General features: G+C 42.6%; 1 protein-coding gene across 3 annotated transcripts; it reads right to left on the reverse strand.

Moving 5' to 3' along the window:
- Nucleotides 1-306: 306 nt before the first annotated feature.
- Nucleotides 307-25833, reverse strand: LOC121861441 (serine-enriched protein-like). 3 transcript variants are annotated; one of them, XM_042359168.1, is made up of 9 exons: nucleotides 24993-25831; nucleotides 21858-22061; nucleotides 20892-21036; nucleotides 17949-17987; nucleotides 15164-15281; nucleotides 14311-14468; nucleotides 12545-12676; nucleotides 12175-12357; nucleotides 307-2997 (listed from the first exon to the last, which is right to left on the reverse strand). In XM_042359168.1, the coding sequence occupies exons 1-9, from the start codon at nucleotides 25049-25051 to the stop codon at nucleotides 2770-2772; spliced, it is 1266 nt and encodes a 421-aa protein (XP_042215102.1). In that variant the 5' UTR covers nucleotides 25052-25831; the 3' UTR covers nucleotides 307-2769. The 3 variants fall into 3 exon arrangements, with proteins under 3 accessions (XP_042215102.1, XP_042215103.1, XP_042215104.1); XM_042359170.1 differs by lacking the exon at nucleotides 307-2997 and adding an exon at nucleotides 3507-9055 and having other exon boundaries at nucleotides 24993-25828; XM_042359169.1 differs by lacking the exon at nucleotides 17949-17987 and having other exon boundaries at nucleotides 24993-25833.

Consider the following 25833-nt stretch of genomic DNA (forward strand, 5'->3'; position numbering starts at 1 on the left):
GGTTGAGAAGTTTGCCATGTTAAAATCTGATGTGCGAGATAAAACAGCGTAAATATTCATGAGATAATTAAAGTTTAAAGTTACAAGACGTACTGAATGAATGTTCAAGGTGCTTATTGTAGTGAACCTAATGGTGTAATTTATTGTTTGTGTAATATGCAGTTCGTAAGATCGATGATTTTTTTTTCATGTACTGTGTCTTAGGTCGGGTGATGACAATGGATATCAACACAGATGTGTAGTTACGACAACACAACACAACACAACACAACACTATCCTCTTATGGTAGAAATAAAACACTTTACTCTCTTAAGTTTTTTTTTATTGAAAGTAGTTGGATGTTTCCCTCATATGGTCACAAACACAAGCACTTGAAGAGGTTATATGTGTAGTACACGTGTAGCGTCTGAGTGTAGCAACTTGAGTACAGTACAACCAGATGGTGGTGTCAGCAGCGTCGTTGACCAATTCACTACGCTCTGCTTCTTAACACTAAACTTGTCTTTAATTATCATACTTATTAACGTCACTCTTGACCCTCACTTTCTACTATGCGTAAACACACACACACACACACAGGGAACGTGAGGTCGAGATTTGTGTTTTTCTTATCTTACCTTAGCACAGTGATATTGCCTTTCAGAAAGTTCATTAAAAAGGTTCACTTTAGCGGCGTATTCTGGTCAAAAAGTCGTAGGTTGAGGGTCTTGAGGTCATTGTGGTCACACCCCCGAGTCTTACGTCACTATCTTGATATAACCAGACCTAAGTCTTACATATCTTACTAAGTATTGTTAATGTTTATTAATGCGTCGGAATATTAAATGATGAGTGAATTAGTTTATAGCCCATGATTCTGTTCCTGTTATTTCACCCTGGTTAAAATCGATCCACGAATGCCAGAATAGTGGTGACTAAGTCAGTACATTGGTGAGAGGAATGTGTGGTGTGGAGGACAGCTTACCTTATAGCTGTGGTGTATGGGGGGGTGAAGGATAGCGTACTTGCCTGGGACACATACTTTTCGCTTCAGTTATAGTTTAGTAAACCTTCCTTGGTCTGACCAGAGTCTCACAGCTGTTTACCGAACCTGATAGTGAAGCACCTCACTCCACAGCGAGTTGTTGACCCATCAAACCGATTTTCAGATTAAATAACACTTTCTGTTAGGGCTTTACATAAGGAAAGTCAAGGTTTGGCATTATTATTAAGCATATGTGTGTGTGTGTGTGGAAAATTTCATGTGCTGGGAGACATATGTATCCCAATAAAGCTGAATTTTCATGTAAATTTGGGGCTCAAAGTTACCAAGACCTTGAATTTGAAGCCTGACACACACTATTGTATGTAAGTCTTTCACACACACACACACAAACACACACACACACACACACACACACTAATGATCATGCAAACTTTCAGCCCCTGAACTTACACAAGCCATCAGATATATCCAACACACCTGATTTGTGTACCTTAAATATTCTATAAACGTCTTGGCTCTGAAAAGTTCTCTTACGTTAATCCCTAATAATTTCTCGTCATTGTCAGACAACACACACACAAACCCTCCTGACAAACACCCTTAGCTGACGTCCTCCCGACAAACACCCTCAGCTGACGCCCTCCTGAAAAACATCTTTAACTGACGTCTTCCTGGCAAACACCCTAAGCTGATGCCCTCCTGACAAATACCCTTAACTGACGTCCTCCTGACAAACATCCTAGCTAACGTCCTCCTGACAAATACCCTTAGCTGACGTCCTCCTGACAAACACCCTAAGCTGATGCCCTCCTGACAACACTCTTAGCTGACGTCCTCCTGATAAACACCCTTACCTGACTTTCTCCTGATAAACACCCTTAGCTGACGTCCTCCTGATAAACACCTTTAGCTGACGTCTTCTTGATAAACTCCCTTAGTTGACGTACTCCCGGTAAACACCCTGAGCTGACGTCCTCCTGGCAAGCACCCTGAGCTGACGCTTCTTTTTAATAACATAACTTGTCTCTAAGAAAATACCGCCCTGTGTTTCCCTATGAAAGAGACAACTTTAAATTCCCCTCAAGGTTAAGGCAGGCTCTCTCTCTCCATCTGTGACAACAACAGACCAGGTTGTGTCCCTTTATAGTGATGATCTCTGAGTCTCCGTTAGGAAAGAGAACGTTGTCAAATTTACTCACATGAAACTCTCAGTTTGTCTGCCGCCACAAGAGTCGACAAAAAGCACTTCTTTCTTTTTTACTTTAATATACACATACTCGTATTGACGTATCAAAAAAGGGTATGTGTATTGTGTCTGTTCTACAAAGACAACCTCAACAAAGCTAACCTGTGTTTATACCAAATAGAATCATGCACATCATCTCCCAGGGATTACTTCTACAGTATATGTCACACTGAAAGAAAACATCCTTACTTTCCTCTATGATTAATACTCAGATGTGTACGTATTCAAAAAATACATTAAGATTTATCCTCACCAAAAATACATATCCCTCTCTCCCCCAACAAATAATACATTTATATGTACCGTAAAGCAAAATACATCCATGTTTACCCACACACTCGAAGGCCAAACGTCTGCTTTTACAGAGAATGTCTCCATACCTGACCCGTCAACCAATTTATGTAATAATGACCCCACAAATAGACCCTCTTAGATACCATTCTATGTATGCCTCTACAAATACACAAATACTTCCCGCACAAAACACCCACGATGTCAGTCCGGAGGACACCTCTATATCCTACATGGACGTCTTTACTACATCTCCCGTCCGTGGCTGAGTGGCGAGCATCCACCTCCTCCTCCCCCTATAGCACCTTCAGACGAGTGCCTTCCAGATTCCATCTCGGAGGAAGCAGAGGAGGAAAGTGTTGTGTTGGATCCCAGGGGGTCGAGGGAGCTCTGCACGGACATGGAGCGGTCGCCAGGGTAGCGACGGGTCCTGTTCGGAGACAGCTTGGCTGGGTCGATGCTGCTCGGATCGGCCTGTGGAAGGGGACGAAGAAGGGCGGTGCTACATCATGGTAGTGGTGAAGAAGTGCACAGTGCCGGGTGCTATCATGCGATGATCAGTGGTGAGGATAGAGACAATGAAACTGCTACCACGTGTTAGATCAAATGAAGATGGGACTATAGAGACACCGAGAGAATACTGAGGGGAGATAGTAGAACGTCATACTCGTAATGAAACGAGGCGTAATTATGACAAGTGAGGAGAGGAGTGTATAGGTAGGCAGCGAGAGAGGAGGGGGTCGCAGGGTGAAGAAGTGAGTGTTGGGCAACGGAGCATATGTCTCACTCTGTGGTTTAGAGGGTCACTCGTGTATCTATTCTACAAATATTTTTTTCTTCAACTGATAGAGAAATGATAATGGACTCAGGTTTGCTGCTGGTGAAGGGTGCAGCCACTACTCGCAGATATTGTCCATGGGGAGTACAGGAGTCGGTGAGGTGCGTTTTGCTGAGGAGGGAATCGACCAGAAACTAGTTCGACATTTAATTTCATCTAATTTATTGTTGCACATCAAATACAATCAGGCACAGAATCGAGTTACGATTAACAGTGATACATATACATCGACATAAAAAAACATTAAGAAAGTTAAACATTGTCAAATGTTTTAAAATGACCTAAACACGTAATAATAATTGCATGTACTACCAAGTTGGATTTTATGCTATGAATACTTGAAATGAAAGATGAAACTCCTACTTAATAATGAAGAGGCAAGGAGAGATGAGAGGTACGGTTACAGATGGATAAGTAGATGAAGATTTTGATAAAAAAAATGGATCAAGCTTCATACTCAGTTGGATTACGAAGTACATGTTGACTCGCATATCTCACTAAATGAACACGACCACACACAGCTGTCGAGGATCTTAATGCATTCTTATTTTTATCTCCGTACCGTTGTCACTTGCGGCCCCCTTCAACACACATTCTACAGCGTGTACTGTTACCAGTAGGAGGAAGCTTTGTTCCTGTCACCTTGTAACAGCTTAAGCAATTGACATGTTAGAAGTTGGCAAGACACTGTTTTTAGAGCCTGTGTGTGTGTGTGTGTGTGTGTGTGTAAGGAATAAGGACCAAAAATAAATGTAGTGCCAACTTTGAACCCGTAAGGTGACTGTAGCTGTTCAAAGATGGTATAACACTGATGTTTTCGCCAGTAAATTCACTAGATACGAACACACACACACACACACACACACACACACACACACACACACACACACACTCTACTTGCAATATCGTGTCAATTCTGAACTCATGTGGCTTCCTTTTGTGAAAAAATTATAATTTCAGTTTTTGTGTTGTGCTTCACCCGGTGTCTGGAGCAGTCTCCATGACCTTGTTTATACAGTCTCTACGCCGTACCACAACATACCTCCCGTTTCGTGTACATAATATGAATTTGAATCTATATATGAATCAGTACTTCTGTATTTCAACTGTTCCGTATATTGTGAGGTCATTACAACATAATTAAAGTCTTATGGGGAATAATGAAAACGCCATCACTATTAGAGTATGGGATGTGTCGCTATAACCATACCGAGCCCCTGAAGGCTTCATCAGTGTGATGTCATATACTCATATCTCTATATTTTGAAAATTACATAACTAAAGACTTTGTTCCCTGGATAACATACCAACTCTTTTTATTATATCATCTGCCCTTCAGAATAATGTTAACTCCTTCAATTCCTGCAATATTAGTTTTCTTCTTAATTAACAACGTCGCCCTCCTTACCCACAATTAAGTATTTCTTGCTTTGTATATCTAACTTCCCTTTCCCATACAGCTCAACTACACCTTTTGAAATTACACTCTCAACTGCTCTTGTTAGACTTGTTGTAACTTAGGGAAGAGGGAGTTAATAGCCTACTCTAAAAGAGTTGGTAGAGACAGAAGGCACAGCGCTACTAAACCGACTTAGTTTAGTGATAGACAGATGGCGAAGACTTAATTCACAAGGATATTTCTCTAGGGAACTAATATTCATTGGAAGAAGTAATCAAATAAAGAGATAAAGCAAAACATAAAAGAACCTCTGATCGTCAATTACAAATCTAGTAATATTAATTGTTGGCTCGAAGACATCAGTGAGGCTTCTTGAGTGGCTTAGCTGTGATCATGTAGATTGTAGACCTTTTACAAGATTCTGCCCTACACAGTAAATACAACTACCAAAAAGAGTTACATAAATATTTCTATTACATAAAAGCAGGTAGATCTAAGAAAGGTTATCGAATAAAGCCGCCAATGTTATTACGTATAGCGATCAGATGTTATCATGTCCTGCTGACAAACTTTATCAGGTAACTTCGTAAGACGTTAGCTAAAGTAAAGGGTGAAATCTCTTAAATGTAAGGAAAATTATCTAATAAAGCAATGGGTAGCGTCGCACTTGAAGGCTTCATACTAAACATAGTATGTGAGGATATCAAACTAGACATAGCACTTGAGGGTATCATACTAAACATAGTATTTGAGGGCACCATAATGAACACAGCACGAAATATAAGACGTCTCGGATCACCTGAACATTAGCACCCAATCCTCCCGAGTTTATTTCACCTGATGATTAAACACCTTAACTCTACCTGAAGGGTTAGGTTAAGTTAGGTTATGTTAGGATAGGTTATGTTGTTATGATATTTTATTTTGGGTTAGGTTAGGTTAAGTTAGGTTAAGTTAATTTTAAAGTAAAAGAAGTTGGGGTCTAATCTTCAGATTATTTGAAGTCTGTCACCAACATAAGCTTTATGCACTCTGGAGTTCATTGGCATACTATTCAACAATGCTTTACACACAACACGAGTGACATTAGAAAATAAGGCGACCATGTAGCGCCACGGTCTTGCAAACAAACTTCATGTGACAGTAAAACTGCGTCCTATTGGCATGGCGGCCCGTTAGGGACAGTGTGGACATAGCACACACTAAGCCTTCAGTACACAAGGAGGCAGCGTGACCGGCACTGCATTCGACCGCCTTTACTTTCCCAACTCGTGGAGTGGAAGTGCCTTCGGGCTCGAACTTGCTAAAGGTGACAGCTGTTTCTAATCAACCGTCACAGCAGTCATCATTTATGACCACATTTAACAGAAAACAAATTACTGTATCACTCTTATATTTTGGTTAAGTTTAGTTGTTTCGCATTGCATGCAGTTATAAATAAGTACCTTAATTCCCATTCACTTTACATTTATTCTAGAAAACAAATTCTTTAGGTTGCATAAGGATTATTTTATTAAGATTTTTTTTCATACTGTATTAAACATAAAACCCAAAAGATCAACACCATTCTTAAATAATTCTAATTGATTCTTATTTTGCAAATTTGGTTTACTGTTAGTAAGGAAATTATCAGTGTGAGAGGTGTGCCAAACTGTGGCTGATATATCTAGTGTAAGCGGGGTGACAAATACTCACTTTACATTAGAAGACCAAATAATTGTGGGCCGTCTATCTAACATTAACTAAAACATCCAAAATAGTATAAAAATTCCGCCGAGACTCTACACTACTCGATACATCCAGCAAACACCAGTTAGGGTGAACGTACAGATTTTTTGTGAATGAAGGCTCCGATTAAGGGGCAACTCAAAACTCAAAAATAGTCTCAAATTCATTGGAGCAGAGGGAAACTGACCTACCCAGCCTCGTGCGGAAATGAGGAAGAACGAAAACAAACAAGAATTTATAATAATTGACTTTAAACGCTATCAACGGGAGTGGATAAGAGAGGTAGGTCTCTTATTCAGTCGATTAGCAAGTGACGGGGGTGTCTGTGTTGAGGCTTTTTTTCTAAAACTTTCCTATGAACGAATGGGATCAACGGAGATATGTTGTTCCGAAACGAACAGCCTACAGCAAGGTTGTGTCATACCTGTGTAGGTTGTCATTTTGAGGTTAAATCTTTTTTCAAAGGAGTTCCATGTCAAGCCCAGATATATGTCCTTACCACACATGGTGTTCAGCGGCTGAACAACTGCACCCAACAAACTGTACAAATGCACCCAATCGACTTATTTCTAGACGACAAAACTTTTACATTAGGGTAAAAGATCGAAGATAGTAGCTAGCAGGAAGCTTAAAGGAGAGAAACAAGAACACAAATAAAGAAGTACAGTTGTGCCTCTCTTATAAAACTGCTTACGCATACGGAAATAGTTAACAAAGGTGAAGTGATATCAGATATGTAGTCATCAGCAAGTGATAAAATACATGAGGGTTATTTACAAATGTTTCCTTGCTGAATGACACATTGACAACAGGTACACATGTGAATATTAAAACTTGTGGATGATACAGGTGGTTGGCCAGGAGGAGTCTTTGTCACAATGAATCTCTCGGTGATGGAACCTAACCAGTGCCTCTATGTCACGAGCGATGGAAATGAATGAAGTCCCTTTATGAATAGGAATTTGTACACAATATTATGACTATCTCAATAGATTTAAGAGACCATGGTAGAGGTTCAAAGATGGCTCGGTACTTTTTTGGAGCTTGTATGTATGTATGTGTGTGTGTGTGTGTGTGTGTGTTCCTAGTTGGCACTGCAGTGATTATTGTCCCAGAAACACACTAGAAACCTTTCTTTACACACACACACGCACACTTAGAATAAAAAAACAGAATCGTACCACCATTGACCCCTAACATGATCCACCAAGAGGCAGCAGACGCATATTGGAGTGAACACACCTCAGCCGTGTGGTGAGTGGAGACTGAGTCACGTGTTAACAGTGGAGCAGGTGATAAATGGCTGAGGAACAGTGTAGGCCTGGTGTGTGAGAACCACACCTGTGTTCCGTTATCCCCTGGCATGTGAGGGCCACACCTGTGTTCCGTCACTGCCTGGTGTGTGAGGGCCACACCTGTGTTCCGTCACTACCTGGTGTGTGAGGGCCACACCTGTGTTCCGTCACTGCCTGGTGTGAGGGCAACACCTTTGTTCCGTCACTGCCTGGTGTGTGAAGGCCACACCTGTGTTCCGTCACTGCCTGGTGTGAGGGCCACACCTGTGTTCCGTTATCCCCAGGCATGTGAGGGCCACACCTGTGTTCCGTCACTGCCTGGTGTGTGAGGGCCACACCTGTGTTCCGTCACTGCCTGGTGTGTGAGGGCCACACCTGTGTTCCGTCATTGCCTGGTGTGTGAGGGCCACACCTGTGTTCCGTCACTGCCTGGTGTGAGGGCCACACCTGTGTTCCGTTACCCCCTGGCATGTGAGGGCCACACCTGTGTTCCGTCACTGCCTAGTGTGAGGGCCACACCTGTGTTCCGTCACTGCCTGGTGTGTGAGGGCCACACCTGTGTTCCGTCACTGCCAGGTGTGTGAGGGCCACACCTGTGTTCCGTTATCCCCTGACATGTGAGGGCCACACCTGCGTTCCGTTATCACCTGGTGTGACGGCCACACCTGTGTTCCGTTACCACCTGGCATGTGAGGGCCACACCTGTGCTACGTTACCACCTGGCATGTGAAGGCCACACCTGTGTTCCTTTACCGCCCGGTGTGCGAGGACTACACCTGTGAGGGCCACACCTGTGTCCCGCCACCCGTACACTTCCTTATACTGTAGTGACAATGGCGTTTCCTTTACACAGTGCTTGTACAGTATAATTATTTCAGTTGTACATGTTGTCTAGATACAAATTTGGTTTTCTATATACAGTACAGTATACTTCATCAAATATAATTCGTGTTTTTTTTTTCTTTTCAAACGTCAAAAACATTGGTATTATTTAAAGGATTATCTGAAACAAACTTCTTCCTTCAACAATTTGGACTAAACAAATATGACTTACATGTGATGACATTTATATAAATATTTTTTGTTGTGGAAATCAGTACATACAACCAGTTGTAACTTGATTCTGTGTGCTGTAAAGATGAGAAAGTGGAGAACTTAGTCTCTGGTCGCGGGAGGTGGGTTGGGGTCGACGGTGGCCTAGCGTGGGGCAGGCGGTGTGCTGGCCCACCTCACCCGCACACGTATTACCCACATGTTTCAAGGGGGGTCCGACTACAGGCAGTTGCAAGGGGAGGATGGAGGAGCAGTTCACAGTTCAACATCGTCAAGTAGGAGGATGTGCAGGAAGGAAAGATGAAAAAAAAAAGAGGAAATCATCAATATTGACAACTTTTCAGGAGTAATGATTTTAAAATACAGTCTACATGCTTCTAAACAGACTTACGTGTCAGTATGATAATTAAAGACTACTTACAAACAACTCTACCAAGGGCCGTGTCGCAGGCCACTACCAGAACACTACACCACAAGTTCTCACTCAGGTTTATCACGGGCTCCTTGTCAGGGTAAGCGCGTGGGCGTCCGAGGAGCTAAACAACACATTTTTCACCTTAAGACGAGCTGTGATAAGTCAAATTGGATGGAATTATAGAGATAAGCCTCTCCAGAGATAATTTATTTCTTAAAATTGGTTTGTTGATAAGGGAAATTGAATCAAACTTTAGGGATTTACTACAACAGGTTATTATTTACTTTTTTGGGTACGTACTAAAAGCTTCGTTTGAATTTTCTTCAGCACCAAATATTCTGGTAGTTAAAAAAGACGGTGATAGTACCAGGGAGTTTGGGTGATTCCTGTATCCACTAAAATCATGTTTGCTTGTGATGTTCATGCCATAAAAGTGAACTAAATTCTTGCAAACACGTTGAGAAAAAAGTGGGTTTTAACTCTGGAAGATAGTATGATGGCAAGTTACCTTCTCTCTAGGAAGTGAATGTCCAATGCACATTTTTTTTTTTTTAGTTTGTCCTGGTCTGCTGGAAGACACGATGTGAAGGTTGAAGGAGAAGGAATAAGTGAGGGAAATAAAAGGAGTATGAGGATTGAGGAAGGAGAAGACCGAGAGGGAGACTTAAGAAGGGTGAGTCAGCCTGGAGGAGTGTTTGGACTCAGTTGCGCAAGGATTAAGATACTGCACACGCGGATTAGCGAAGGTCAGCGGTCATACGATCTTAAGACAACAACTGCCAGCTCGTCGGGTGAATGAATGTCACTCTTACCACTCCATTAAATTGGAAATTAAGTCGTAGCTCCTGAGTTTCTATTGTCGACCTCCAGTGAAAGATGATGCAGTAAGCCACTCGCCCTGATAAGGAACGTGATTTACAGCTCACAGAAACAACTATTTATCTACAACTACAGCAACTACATAAGATTAATGTGTGTGTGTGTGTGTGTGTGTGTGTCCACTATCTGAACACCACACTGGGGCAAAACTGATACCAATTCTAAACTACGAATTAAGCCCGGATAATTATATTAAAACAGTGGGTTGGGTTAGGTTAGGGTTATATTGTGCTAGGGCTAGATTAAGTTAGGATAGATAACGGTTAGGTTATGATGAGGTCAGGTTAAGGTAGGTTATGTTCGGTTTCTGTTATGTTAGGTTAGGTTATGATTAGGTAAGGTTAACTTAGGTTATAATACGTTTAGGTTGTTGTATGGTTAGGTTAGGTTAGGCAATGGAGCTGCGAGACCATGGCGAACATCTACAATGTGATCACAAGCTGCCTATGACCTACACACACACTGTTTCTCTTCATCTGTGAGTGACAACACATGAGAATATTGCTTTCTGTCGCAGTTATCCCCGTAAAGGATTCGAACTTGCCTTATGAACACTGCCAATACTAAATGCTTCCACTGAACCCCCTGTCATTCAAATACTTAACAGAAATAACTGTAGCAGTGATGATATACATGGAAAATTCTTTGCTGATGACTGTTGGCGACTGTACGAAGTTTATATGTCCAGTGTCGGTACATTAGTTATTTATAAGATGGTGAGTACACAGACTTGAGGCACAGAAGACAGTGAGAGTTAGTCTCTTGAGTGTGTTTGTGTGGGAAAAAAAAAAAAAATTATATATATATATATATATATATATATATATATATATATATATATATATATATATATATATATATATATATATATATATATATATATATATATATATATATATATATATATATATATATATATATATATATATATATATTAAGAAATGTGTTTGTATGAGTAGAGTGTGGAGGAAAGCGGAGGTGGTAGCGGTGCCTCGTGCAGTAGCGGTGTTAATGAGTGCCACTGAGTGCCAACCTCTACATAACATCATCCGTAGCAAGCATGTGTTACCTCTAGCAAGACAGACTCAGCAGGTGTGATAATTATACTGTTACTGTGGCACATGCGTCACCATCTACTGAATAAACAACTCTGAAAGACTGTAAAGTTGGACCCTACCAATACTAGTTCACACGCTACTATGATAGAGTAATGAATGGAAGAAAACTAACTCCGATAAAAGTTACTGTATAAAGGCATTACTAGACGAGAGTCACAGCCAAGGATGTACTGTATACATAATATGGTCACTTGATAGAAATATATTTCACATATTCCATGATAAAAATTTGAAGTATCTGTTGAGACGGCACAGTACCACATGACACCGGCTGTAGCTTTAACCCCACCAACATAACTGTCTCCTCGTACGGAACAATTGTAATTAAGCACATAGCAAATTACAAAACATTTCAAAGGATATAATATACAAACTTTGTACATAAACATTTCTGAGAAAAGTACTACCAATATTTTGAACAATGGAAAATACTATACAGGGTCTTATCTACCACAAAGAGCTCATCTACCACAAAGAACTCATCTACCTTGCATATACAGTACACCTCAATAAACTACTACGTCATGAACATAAATAAATATACTTGTATGTGCTTATATATGCATATTAAATATAATATACATAATGTGTCTGTCTGTCTGTCTGTAGGTTTGTACGATTGCCCACCTGACAGCTTAAGGCGGGACTGTGGCTCGCCTAAAAGATTGTTATTTGAGTAAGGCTCAACTGAGAGAATGTCAATCGAGTAAGACTCGCCTGGTAGGCTGTCAGTCGAGTAAGTCTCGTCTGGTAGGCTGTCAGTCGAGTAAGACTCGCTTGGTAGGCTGTCAGCCGAGTAAGACTCGCTTGGTAGGCTGTCAGCCGAGTAAGACTCGCCTGGTAGGCGTCAGTCGAGTAAAACTCCCCTGGTTGGCTGTCAGTCGAGTTAGACTCACCTGGTAGGCTGTCAGTCGAGTAAGACTCACCTGGTAGGCAAGGGCGTTCATAATGATGTGGTAAGGCACGAGGCCCAGCGGGTGGATCTCCTTCATGAGAATGTTGGCCGGGATCTTGTAGAACTGAATGTACTCGAGGAAGTTCCCGATCACCTCCTTCAGGTCGGTGTTGGGCTGGTTGTCGCAGTGCTTCTTGGACCACATCAGACCAGCCTGTCAGAAAAAATACATATACACTCTCTTTTACCAGCTAAAAACTTTTAGCTTTCAGTATACAGTAATAACTTAATATGGTTTGTCTGGGAACATTAAAAATTCACCTGAAGCTTATTGGTATCACCTGGGAGTAGTGAGACTTATCTGGCACCAATTAGAATCACCTGGGGGTAGCGGACCTCACCTGGAACTTGGTGAACTCGTCAGCACGCAGCTCCTCCCTGGCCATGATGAGCCTGACCACGTGCTGCGGCAGGAGGGTGAAGGAGCCCAGATTGAGCACCTCGTTGCCATGCTCGTCCACAAATTCCAGCACCTGATGGAAACCTCAGGTGTCAGTGTCGAGTGGTCAGCTTTGTCGTAACTCAACGTTTTTCTGATACCAAGTTTTAATTTATGATACAATCAAATGTTATTCCTACAACTTATACATTTATCATATTCAAGTAACACACAAGTTATGTATCAATACCAAATAGCACTTGTATCACGACACTGTGTCTGATACATAGTTCTGAGTGATACAGTAAATGGTTCTCATAATCTAACCTTATTGTAAGTTCCTAACTACTTCCTACAAAGAATGTTCAAGTAACTTGCAATAGTTAATTCCATCTTTCTTTTCCTGGTATTTGTTCTAATATATTTAAAGTACTAAATTAGACATTTGACCTCCTGATGCGATTTTCAGTACTGATGAAGAAGCCGCAAGTCCAGAAAACTGTGAGGGCAAACTTTTTCGGAGTGAAAGTTGTGAACTCTTGGAACAATCTGCCAGAAAGTTTTGTGACGGCACCGAGTGTGAGCTCTTTCAAGACCAGACTTGACCAACACTGGAGCAGGTTCAGGTACATTCAGGAACCGGTGCATGCCCAGTACTTGCCAACAGTGCACAACAAAGACGTGACCGATCGCCCAAGCGGCTAACGAGCCGATCAGTGATGAAGAGGATAAAAGAAAAAGTAGAAGAAGTCTACTTAAGGGTCGTAAAGAATGGGCGTAAGAAATGGTCGTACTGATTGGTCGTATTCACTTAAAGGTTTATCAAAATTTCTGTATCGATAACGACCCCACAAACGCTCCCCTAACAGAGCTGGATGGATGTGTCCCTTCAGTGAAAAACTAACAAGAGATGCAACCCTCTCCCACCCCCATGAAAATATATAATAAACTCAAAGAGAATAATAAGGAATGGGCCTTAAGGAATTTACTGACCTAAAATTATTAAAGTCTGGGACTCTTGGAGTTCCATTTAATTCTCAAGAACTCTGAAGTCCAGCTCAAAGAGTTCGGAATACATCATGTTTTCACCTTTAAATATTGTCGCCGTAGTTATAAAAATAAATATGAGTCTTTATCAAAATTAAAGATAATCGGCCGATATCACCAGTAATAATTAAAATCTACATCGCTGTAAGTTTCGTTCCTTGGGCCGAGATGACACAGAGGGGGGAAGTTTTTAACACATCACAGTTAACAACACCAACAGGTCACCGACCATTCTCTGTCCCCCCCTCAGGTCCACATCCAGCAACCAGCCAAGAGGTGGTAGAGGTCCATAATGTTATTACAAACATGGCAGGTGTAAATAAGTCTTGCGACTTACGTGCCAAAAGAAAATTATTTGTCGAGTTATGGGCAAGATGGAATTTTTTATTCGATTATTCAGAATTTAAATGGAAGCTCAGACTTTAGAGCATCACCCAACTTGAGTCACACACGAGGCTTCACTTCTGTGTGTCTTGATTCAAAGTCGGACCACCGGGTTCCTTATACGCACAGCACAAAGAATTTTCAGGAACACCTCACTTAAAAACGTATGTTAGGAATTATAGTACGTCGACAAAAGTTAAAAATGAGGCAGGGAGTTTATGAGAGCACAATGTAAGGAACGTAAGGCAAGTTGGTGAGCGTACAGCACCTTGGGATGGTGTGGGCAGAGGGACTCACCTTCTGTACCATGGACTTGGTACACTTGTACTGGATGTATCGTTCAGCGGAGGCGAGGAGGGCACAGACGGTGTCCACGTTGATGCAGCACTGGACGAACCCGGAGCACCCCTTCCGTAGTTCGTCCAGCCCATAGTAGTCCGCCGCGTTCATCAGGCCTGTGGGGGAGGACCACCACACCTGTGAGTTGTGCAGCAGGTGTGTAGTGTGACAGGATGAGCAGTGTTACAGGGCGAACATTGTAACGTAACAGTGTTATGGTGGGAGGGTGGCCAGGGCAGGTATGGTCCTCACTACTGCGTCATGTCACTAACTCTCTCCGTGCTTCCGTAGAGACTCACCTCGATTACCCATCCCGTGAGGGGAGTCAAATAATATCACTGTGCTCATGAACTCATCAATTGCTCACTCCTAGTCTACCTGATATCCATTTATGTAAGCCGTCCAACACTGCGACACTGGACTATATACAGAGGTCATATTTAAGACAATGTGTTGATTAATTATCACTGGGGACAAGAAAGACTTCTTTTAAGACAATGAATAATAGTTAAAGTCTGGAGTTGCACCAAAATTAAGCGCCCCTGAACGTACATATAGCAAAAGACAGAATGACGGGTTAAGTAGGGAAGGATACATAATGGCATTCACCTTGGACACATTATGGTTCTCACCTAGGAGGACACATTATGGCATTCGCCGAGGAGGACACATGGTGGCATTCACCTAGGAGGACACATTATGGCACTCACCTAGGAGGACACATTGTGGCACTCACCTAGGACACATTGTGACACTTACCTAGGAGGACACATTATGGCACTCACCTAGGAGGACACATTATGACACTCACCTAGGAGGGTGCGGGGTTGGAGGGTGACACAGCCGGTGTGGATGTACTCAATCAACTGCCTGAAGACGTCTGGCTCGAACTCCTCCACAATCAGTGTCTGGTGGACGTTGCCTTGTGGCTGTTGAGGACGAATTGTGGGGGTCATGAACTGTGGGGTGTGTGGGGGTCATGAACTGTGGTGTGTGTGTGGGGGTCATGAACTGTGGTGTGTGTGGGGTCATGAAACGTGTGTGTGTGTGTGTGGGGTCATGAACTGTGGTGTGTGTGTGGAGGTCATGAACTGTGGTGTGTGTGGAGATCATGAACTGTGGTGTGTGTGTGGGGTCATGAACTGCGGTGTGTGTGAGGGGGGTCATGAACCGTGTCACTGGTGATGGTGTGAAAGACAAGAGCGTGTCGCTGGGGATGAAGAAGACAACATTTGGCATCTGAGTCACACTGGGTTGGCGAAGGTGTCAGGTGAATAATGTAAACAGATCACACCTGTCAGGGAGGGGGGAAACAATCTCTGGGGGGACTTAAAGGCTACAAATATCGACAAAAATGAGGATGAAAAGAAACTTGACAGCTAAACATAACAAAGCGAAATTATTATGAAACACTCTGGTATGTTTTGGTTTTAATGGGATTATGATGAAAGTCTTTTGTGGATATGGGAGAAGACGTGTAACTGGAGGTGCTCTCACTCACTGGTGGATCTCAACAAACTTGCTAACTCTTCAACAGTGGTTTGGTCTGAATAAATTACCTGAGAGATGTTGACCTAAGATTACCCCCTGTATTGTGTCCTCCCGATTTGTGAAGGACCTTTCTTGCCCTTCACTATTTACGGGGGGGGGGGGGATAATTCCACCACATGATTAATTTAAACCTCATCAGCTATGTAATTAACACTTTAACAGCATAATTTGAGGGTAAATGTGTCTTAGGTGGAACTATGTAGTAAAATTTTATCATATCTAAAATCGAGTATTTAGTTATTTCAGATAAACTGTTATTGATGTCTGCCCTGGTCTCAACTCTCTACCAGGACAGTCAACAGAGAGGACCCAACGAGAGATTAATCATAAGTTGAGTTGAGAACACCAAGTAGCGGTTGTTATGGTACGCCAGTGTTGTATGTCGTCAATACGGGTGTGAAGGACATCTGTCCCCGAACACCTGCTGTCTCTATAACTACTTCAGGAGAGATTATAAAACTGAGAACGGAACAAGTAATTAACACAAGAATCTCATAATTAATTGGTGCGAACAGAGGAAAGTAAATAAGGAAAAAACAATTATTATTTAAAAAGAAAAAACAAACAATTTTATTTATTTTCAGAATGGGAGATTTTTTTAGTTGTTTTCCGGGTTACAGTTAAGGCGAAAGGAGAGTCACCAAAAAATTCAGCACATTATTTATCATCTATTCAAATAAAAGAACTAACGTCAAGCCATGCACTAATGCCAGGGAAGTAATACAGGTCGTGCAACACTAAGGCAGATAACACGAGAGTTGGTAGTGAGTTACCAGACAGTTCACACGTGATTTAATGACAGGTCAAGGTCAGGTCACTGGACGGTCATCACTTACAGATCACATATACGCGTCAAAAACAGACCTCAGACAGATCAATTATATGTCAGAACTGTTCACAAACAGGTCAACAGACAACTCCTTAAAAGATTTTCACACAAGTCACCAACAGGTCACGCAGGAGTCACTAACAGGTCACACACAGGTCCCAACAGGTCTGACAGGTCATCATAGGTCAAAAACAGGTATCGGGCAGGTCATCAACATGTCACCGGCAGGTCAAAGACGACCCACACTAGGTCATGAAGGGATGAAAGCAAAAAATATTATTGACCAACATCACAAAGACGGGGGAGACCGCTAAACGACTTACATTTGGCCGAGATGTTTGCTCCTGAAGGCTGTGACCTCTAGTGAGGCAGGCATCTGTTAGCTTCAGATATGATAATCTTGTGTACGGGGTCGCATCTGAGCTGAATAAAATCGTTTGGCATTAGCCAAATAAAATATTAAAAGTGGCGTCCCCGTAGTTAAGGGGTTAAATCACCCTTTTCCCGTCCATCGTATAAATAAGGCAGATGAGGGCATCCTAATATCTATTGGTACGAGGGGTGTTTAAGTGTAGGCACCAGTCTGGTGGCCCGCCTTTTGACGTTTTCAATCAACTGACAGCCTTTAGCATATCTCGGCACCAAACAGAATGACAGTACTCCAGGCGGGGAACACCACACTACCAAGAAGCCTTATCTAGATACGTGTAAGAACTTCGTGCAAGTCCTACTGGTTTCTTCGTATGATTCACCTTCTTCGGTTGATTGCAGTGCCAGCCTCGCTACCTCCTCGTTTTCCGACAAAAGGCTACGTCCGTGAAGTGAAGAAAACTGAATTGTCGATGGTTTTGTTTTCATTCATAAGAAAGCGAAGTGAGTATTTAACAGGGGAAACTTAGCTCATACATGACAACTCTATCATTATGTCGCACCTCAAAATTTCCATCACTTGTAAACTTATCGCAGTTTTGTTCAAATTCATTTTATTCGAGTGACGCCTACAGTACAGTACAGTACGCGATGATTTATAATTTAGTGACTATAATCTTTCATATGGCTACTGTTTCCCCTGTCAACGTTTTGGTGGTGGCAGGACAACACAACATAATACATAACACTTTTTTTTTTAAAGCAAAACTACTGTGTGGGGGAGGCACTAACTAAGTCGGCAGAGAGGGAGACAAGACTGTCCGTGAGAGAGGGGCAGGCAGCCTACCTCGGGGATGGTGTCCAGCTTGTGCGTGTAGCCGGAACGCTGCAGACAAAACAACACAACACACACGTTAGCCTCGAGCTGTCCCATGCGTGGGGGGAGGGGGGGGGACTCTCAGATGACATACTGACACACACACACACACACAATATGACACACACATACACACAATGACTCCCACGCTGACACACATACACACAATGACTCGCACGCTGACACACATACACACAATGACTCCCACGCTGACACACATACACACAATGACTCGCACGCTGACACACATACACACAATGACTCCCACGCACATACACACAAAGACTCGCGCGCACACACACACACACACACACACACACACCTGTTGACGCATTTAGCAATGACTGAGACGATCAGATTATTATGTACCGCCACATTACTGTAGTTCAGTACATGAGGTGGCCAGCCTACCAACACCCACCAGAGCACGGCGGCGCAGGTGGCGGGTCCACTAAGTGAGGGTAAAGCAGCCCTCAGTGTCACACCTCATAAGGAAACATCACCTTTAACTTCACGAGAACTGAATCACTAAGAACAGTGGAATCGATGGAGTTTGCCCTTTCAACCACTTTTAAATAACAAGTGGAGGGAGGCGGTCACCAGACGCTACCTTTTACCTGACGACGCCTGCAGGATGGCAACGCTTTTATGATAAAACCTCGATAGATGGCAGTTTATACTAGATAAGCTATTTCTCGTGTCCATAGGTGGCATGATAAGGTGGACAACATTACTCAAAAACATGTGCGCGGTGGCCGAGTGGATACAGTATTCACCTCCTGTCTTAAGACTCATTGATTGGACCCCGGGGTAGCCCCAGTCAACCCGTCTGTAAGTGGGTACTTAACAGTCAGGGAAATGACAACTATGGAGTTCATTGCTGGACACATTCACTTCTTCTGCCCCAACGGTTTAGTACGGAGTATGCTGTGCCTCCACACTGTCCCCGTGGGCCGCCTGGCCTGTTGGTTCCAGTGAAAAAAAAAATCGAAAACAGCAGGAAACTGGGACCATAGTTGATTTATCACGACCACAACTTCTAGAGCTGACCACCGAACAGGGTAGGAAAACTCCTTTATATCTCAAAGTACAGTAACTGTCAACAGGTACGGTGGCCGCGTAGATATAGCGCTTGTTTACATTCCTAAGGTTAATCAGTTTACCCCCAGTGAACCTTCAGTCGACCCAGCTGTGAATGGAAACCTTGCTTTACGGTTTAGGGAGGAAGACTGTTGATTTGCAGTGCCGAGCACTGTCTCCTTCTGTACCCGAGGACTGAGTATCCAGGGGTCTGTATCCAGTATCCACATTGCCTCTATGGGCTCCTCTTTCAGTTCAATACGTGGAAGGATATTCCAGTGCTGAATAAATATGAAGCATAAATTATATTTAAGATAAAAAACTGCGTCCATATATGGCAAAAGTTCCGTTAACCTCCTCTTCTGTTATGACACGTTAGAAGCAACACTGTACAGTGAACTAAATAAAGCTACAGTTTCTGTGAGAGGGACAATTGAATTTGAAGAATGAGGAGGAAAGTTTGCGTCAGTAATAACATCAAGAGACACCCAGAGAGCGAGGTTATTGTTGTGTCCACATGAAGTCACCTGCCAGGCTTGGTGTGTATTTGTGATGTATGGTGTTGAAGATCAGTCATACGGGATGCTTACTAACCAGACATTATTCTTGTGGCTGATCAGACATGGTGCGGACTATAGTCAGCTACGGTGCTGACCGTTCAGACGTGGTGTTGAGAGAAGCAGTGGCCTCTCAACACGTGTTAAACATTCACACCTTGAGGACTGAGTACCCTTCGTTAAGGACCTGTGTGTGTGTGTGTGTGTGGAATGACACCTAGCCCTCGCGTGCGTATAGGGCTGGTAGGCGACAGTATTCACCACAGCCACACAACAAGATCTTTACGACCAAGCAGCAGCGCCCTTTCATCCACAACCAATCAGCAGCATTCTTCCATACACAACCATTCAGCAGCGTCATAACATCAAGTTACCAACATCGTACATCAGCAGATAGTCAACGTCAGCAGACAGACACTCGAACACCAGCAGACAGTCACCAGCAAGAGACTGTCATCACCAGCCTCTCATCGCACCAAAACTCCAAATACGGACTAAGAAGTTATATTAAACATCAGTAACTGTACATAGATGGTTAACCAATGGCCCGACATGTAAAATGAGCAAATCAAGACACAGTGTAAACATTTCTGGACATACTATAGACATGTAACAGATATGAATTCTTCAACAGATATGATATGACAACACTGACAAGCATGTAAAGGGGTCGGGAAGCGGCTGTTACAAGACTAACTGTTACTCTGGCATCAGTTCTTTTAAGGGAGTTATTTTTTGCGTATATTTATTGCTCGATCCTTAATTGCTGCGTAATCTTGATGTTATTAATCGAATACCTAAGGTAGCTTATGTAATTGTTTTTAAATACCTTTTTTTCATATTATTTGTAATGATTTTATTCAATATAGATTTATTACGCATATTCCATTTTGTCTTTGGCGTTATTGGTCAGATCAGGGATTCAAGGGATACTGTATTTAATTGTATGTGTAAGGAAAACGTGCACAGTGTGTCAAGGGACAGTGAATATAAACATGTACACAAAGTCAGGTATTTTAGGAGGATATGTATAGCTCCTCAACACATACTAATTTTTGTACATGTTTATATTAGCATGGCCCTTGAATACACTATAAACGTCTTCTTAACACAGACACACGGGTTCCAAAATAGTATCATGTCATCTTGAACCCCTAAAATGACGTCTGAATAGTGGCGTACCTCCTGAAATACCTGAAACTTAATATTAGTTAAGATGATTAACAACTACTTAAAAATTGATGATATCTCTCTCTCTCTCTCTCTCTGTACTAACTCCCTGCCTTCCTTGCTGTTGACCCTGCAGGTTCATCAGTGGTTCAGAGGATCTCTTGAGGAACAGTTTGATCTTCTTCTCCCTGCTCATTGGCTCCTTCTTCTTCTGTGGCGAGTACGAGTTATACAGCAGCTTGTGGAACACCCTGTAAACATGGAACAATGAGCACCAGAGCTTCTACAGCAGCTTGTGGAACATCCTGTGGACTTGGAACAATGAGTAGTTCATCTGTGAGCTTTGCATCACCTCGTCTAGCAAATCCACTGTTGAAAATAATCTAGAAATCTCACACAATCCTAAAAGCTGTAATTTGGAAACAATTTTGCAGGTGAACTCGAAGTAAACAGACAAGAACAAACAGGCATCAGTCGATACATTGTCTACCATGATGAAATGCATCAAGTAAAACATGTACTGTATATGGAGCAAGTTAGTAGACCACAAGATGTTATAACCGCTAGGTTAAGATGAGGATAAAAGTACCTTAAGCAATGTGTGTCGCATGCAGATGTGAACAAAACAAAATGTACAGTGTATGACCAAAAATATAGCCACACACTCGAACACTACCTCCTAGACTGAGAAAATAGGTCTTTTTAAGGACAGGTTCGAAAATATTGGCGTTTGTACAGTGGCACAGCATCTCGTCTCTGACGGCATGATGGTTAATATATTCAAACGGTATTCACGTTTTGCACTTTACAGATAAGCCAGCTCCTATATAAGGAACTAGATATAAAATGTACTGAAAATGTTCCATCAGTTAATACCACAGTATACTGACCACTGGTACCTGATAACCACTCTTTGTGACTTCTGCTCCTCAATCCTGTTTGCGCTGCCGCACACAGGATGAGTATGGGGTGTACAGTAAGCTAGCTGTTGTCTGCACCAAAATTCAAAACTCAAATTCGCCTGTGTCACCACCTGTATCACCACCTGTTGCACCATCTGTTAAAGACCCACCTGCTGCGGGCGGCCAGCACAGCCTTCACTGCACAGACAGGTTCGCGCGTGTCTCCCACGAGGAAGGTCACGTCACACAGTTCAGGCATGGACGCGAGGAACTTCATGTCCTCCGCCAGTCCCGTCTTGTTCTCAAAGGTGGAGAAGTCCGGCTCGTCGTTCAACACCCCGGCCATGGCGATCGCTGTCTCCAGCATGCTGTACCTGTAGGTGACCTGCTGTTAACATATGGATGGTAGAATAATTGTACATCTTAATTAATATGAATATTGGATTTTGTGAACATTCGGATCTATCTCCGCCAAGCTTACCGATAAGTTCTTTTACCATACGATCATTCGTGGGCTCACGGTTGGTCGATATGTGTAACACTTCTGTGACAATGAATTTAATTACTCTTTTCAATCACGGTTTATCATACAGTGCAGCACTATATTTATCAAGAATTAAAATACTCTCTTTACTACAGTAATTTGCTGAAGAATAGGAAGATATAAGACACGTTCAATGTACACCTCACCCATGTCATGTCATGCACGAGCAATGGACATCGTTCCCTATGCCTTGACATAAACGAGTCAAAAACTCAAAATAAACTTTTCCCGAAGTACCTCGTCTTAGCAAACATCTAACACCTCTCCTAACATCTTAGCCAACACCTAAAGTCTTCCCTAACTGCAAGTCAATGAAAAACATATACTGCACATACTGTATATACCAAGGTCTATAGAACACTAGGTTAGCTACCAGTGAAAGAAAATCATCCTTTTCCGCCCATGGCGTCACTTGGCCTCCAGTCAGGCAGCCAAAGCCACTACAGTACTCACTGACTCTTTATGTTGTAGCCTTGCTTCTTGCCTTTTGCAGGTCAACAGAGTGGGGAACCAAAGTGTGAAAGCATGACCAACAAGTGTGTAGTGTTCGGTTGCTTCACTTACGTCAGCCATAAATGAAATTCACCTCTACCAGAGGCAAAACTCTTAGTGCAGCTAACGCACGGATATGCAGATTATACATTGAGTCAAGTGATTTCCAGACACTATTAGGCCAGCCAATTATTGGAGCTTTATTAAGAATGCAAGATTGTGCTCTTAACAACACTATACAGTTACCGATTTCAAAATATGAGAAACCACTTTAACTGTAATGTAACTAATGTTACTAAAATGTGATTTAAGAAGTAATGTGCAACAAGATTCAAATCCATATATTGCGTAATAATGTATTATTAAACATGATAACGAGCGACTGTTCTTGGTTGGAAGCATACAAATTGGCGCAAAATCTACACAAAATAGGTCTTCCTGCCTCTTAGTGCCAAACCCCAATATCCTATACTTTACAGTATCTATTATGGGGTATTGTAACACTGTTCTGTGTTTACCTTAATAAACAGGTTAAAGATGAAGTAGGGTATTTGCATATGTAGGGTGCAAATGATCCCAACCTAATCTTATAGCCTGATAATAACGCCACATCCATCATAGATTAAAAGATAGGATATGTTCTGTTTAAGAGTTGGAAAAGGGGCGTAAAAAGACTTCTTTAAAATATTGAGTCGGGTTGTGTCATACCGGCACTAGAGAAGGAATCAGAGGATTAAAGTAGCAATTAAGGAACAAGGGAAGTAAATTAAACCTAACAGTGATTTCTCTGATAATTCCTAATGATGGAAAATCTATCCAGATGCCACTTTGAGGGAAGTGTTTCAAAGACTGGAAGAGAAACCAAAAGTATGCTGGCTATGTATATAACCAACAATGTCTGCTAGTTGATGTAATTACGTTTTATGTTAGTTATCATATTTCCGGACGCGCGTTTTGATTCGGGAAGTACAGTACAGTAAGTTCACTACGAAAGGAGGGTCGCAAAGATGTCTAAAATGGCTAAGTAAGTTGTTAGTGTTTGGTATACTTTATAACCTTTTATTTTTTATCATTATCTGATGGATCATGTATACTATGTAATTATCTCTTTGTGACGCATTCATTGGCGTGTTGCCTTTATACTTTAATCAGTGGATGGTCCTTTATGTATACTACAGTGCAAGTAGTGCCACGGTCTCTCTCAGCAGTGGACACAGTCACGCCGGCACAGAATATCTTTTCCCACACTAGTGGTTTAAACTATGATCGCCCATAAGTTAAGGTCACAGTTATTCGACGAGGTTCCAGTTCTTAGTTTAGTACTGATTCTTACCTGAGGATGTCGTCTGACTGACTTCCGTTGACCTCGTCCAAGTATCGCTCTAAGGACTACCTCTCTACCTTAACTCCCTGACAAATCGACCTGCTGACTGGTTGAATTCATATGGTTCATATCTGATAGTCTCCCGCTTTGGATAAAATCAGTAAAAAAATAAGATCTAACTCACGTAAAATGTTTCCCTGTAGAAGAGCAATTATAGTCTGCAGCTGGTGTCAAAAATAATCATCAGTCTCAACTCTAACCATAAAGTTTTAGGACACTAGTGGCCGAAGTATTAAGAAATAACTTCCCAACTCATACTTTAGTCCAGGTTCAGTCGTCTCATTCCCCCACTCACTTTTACGTAGAAATATTAGTGTGAGCGTTGGCAGTAAAGAAATTATGATATTCGCCAAAGACAATCCACCTCACTCAACACCAACACCCATTTCATTTTCATTGACATTTAATTTGTTACTCAAGGCCATTTGCTGATTTTATGTCTTTTAAATGGCACTGGAACTACCAAATGCGCTGAACCATTGATTTCAATCGTTCAGTACATCTTGTTGTTATCTAGGCGTCCTATCCTTTTGTTTGACGTCGATTAAAGGAGAATATTGGTTAAGAATAATTCTCCGCTACTACCTTCCTCCTCCTCCTCCTCCTCCCCTACTACCCCTTTTCCTCCTTTTCTGTTACCCGTCCTTCCCCACTACTACCCGTCCTACTCCTCCTCCTCTTCTACCTCCCCTCCTCCTCTATCTCCCCCCTTCCTCCTCCTCCTCCTTCACTACTAACTCCCTCCCCTTCCTTCCTCCCTCCCCTCGTCCTCCCCCACTAACTCCCCTTCCTCCCTCCCCTCGTCCTCCCCCACTAACTCCCCTCCCCTACTCCTTCCGCACCGAGCCCCCCCACCGTGCAAAGGTAAAGGGGTACTTTACTGACCTGCGACCGTCATTCATGGCGTCTGGTGTGACGACGTTGGGAGCTGTACCGTCAAACATGTGGGAGTGTGGTGGCGTGGTGGGCGTGTGTGGGTGGTTATTTGGTGATGGTGGCAGGGCAGACGGGCGGGCGTGGGTCACATTGGTTGGGAAACACCGTGGTCCTACTGCTTTTGTTACGCCTTAACCCTCACCAGCATAGAGTACCACAGAGTGGCCCTCCTGACTCGCTGCTCACCATGCCTGCTGTAGCCATCACTCACTTTCCTCTCTCTCTGAAGTATCCAAGTTTTTAGTTTCCAGAGCAATGCTGTAGGTCAGACAGGCACCGCCGTTCCCTCACTTGTAGCACATATCCTCAGGGTGCGTTCACTTGTAAGCAGGATGCTAGACATTATCTCACGCACGATGTCCTCCGAGCTGTACTCCCGCGACTGTCTTTGTACGGTTATCCCTTACTCAACCACACTCATCACAACCACTGAAAGAATCAACCACTATCACAGACGCTCACTACGGATCGACTTGTCTCCAGCATTCGAACATCAACATCTCCCACAAAACTACACCTCGTCCGTTTTGGTAAGCCAAGAGAGAAGGTTCCCGCTACTTTCTGATACCGTGGGCGTGTGTGGCAGTTCCTTGACGCCACAACCCTCTGCCCGAAGCACTACCAAATCATCAGCCACCGTAAAAGTTGGGTTCGGGGTACATGAGCCTACAGTACATCCTAAAAATAGTTTCTACTCCCGAGGTCCACTTGTTGTTAAGAAATCGGACGGGTATGTATTGATCAGAGCAACAGGCTGCCACTGGTGACGCCCCGCGCACACGCAACCCAA

The sequence above is a fragment of the Homarus americanus genome, unplaced genomic scaffold, assembly GCF_018991925.1.
Source record: "Homarus americanus isolate GMGI-L3 unplaced genomic scaffold, GMGI_Hamer_2.0 scaffold24260, whole genome shotgun sequence".
Classification (NCBI taxonomy): Eukaryota; Metazoa; Arthropoda; class Malacostraca; order Decapoda; family Nephropidae; genus Homarus; species Homarus americanus.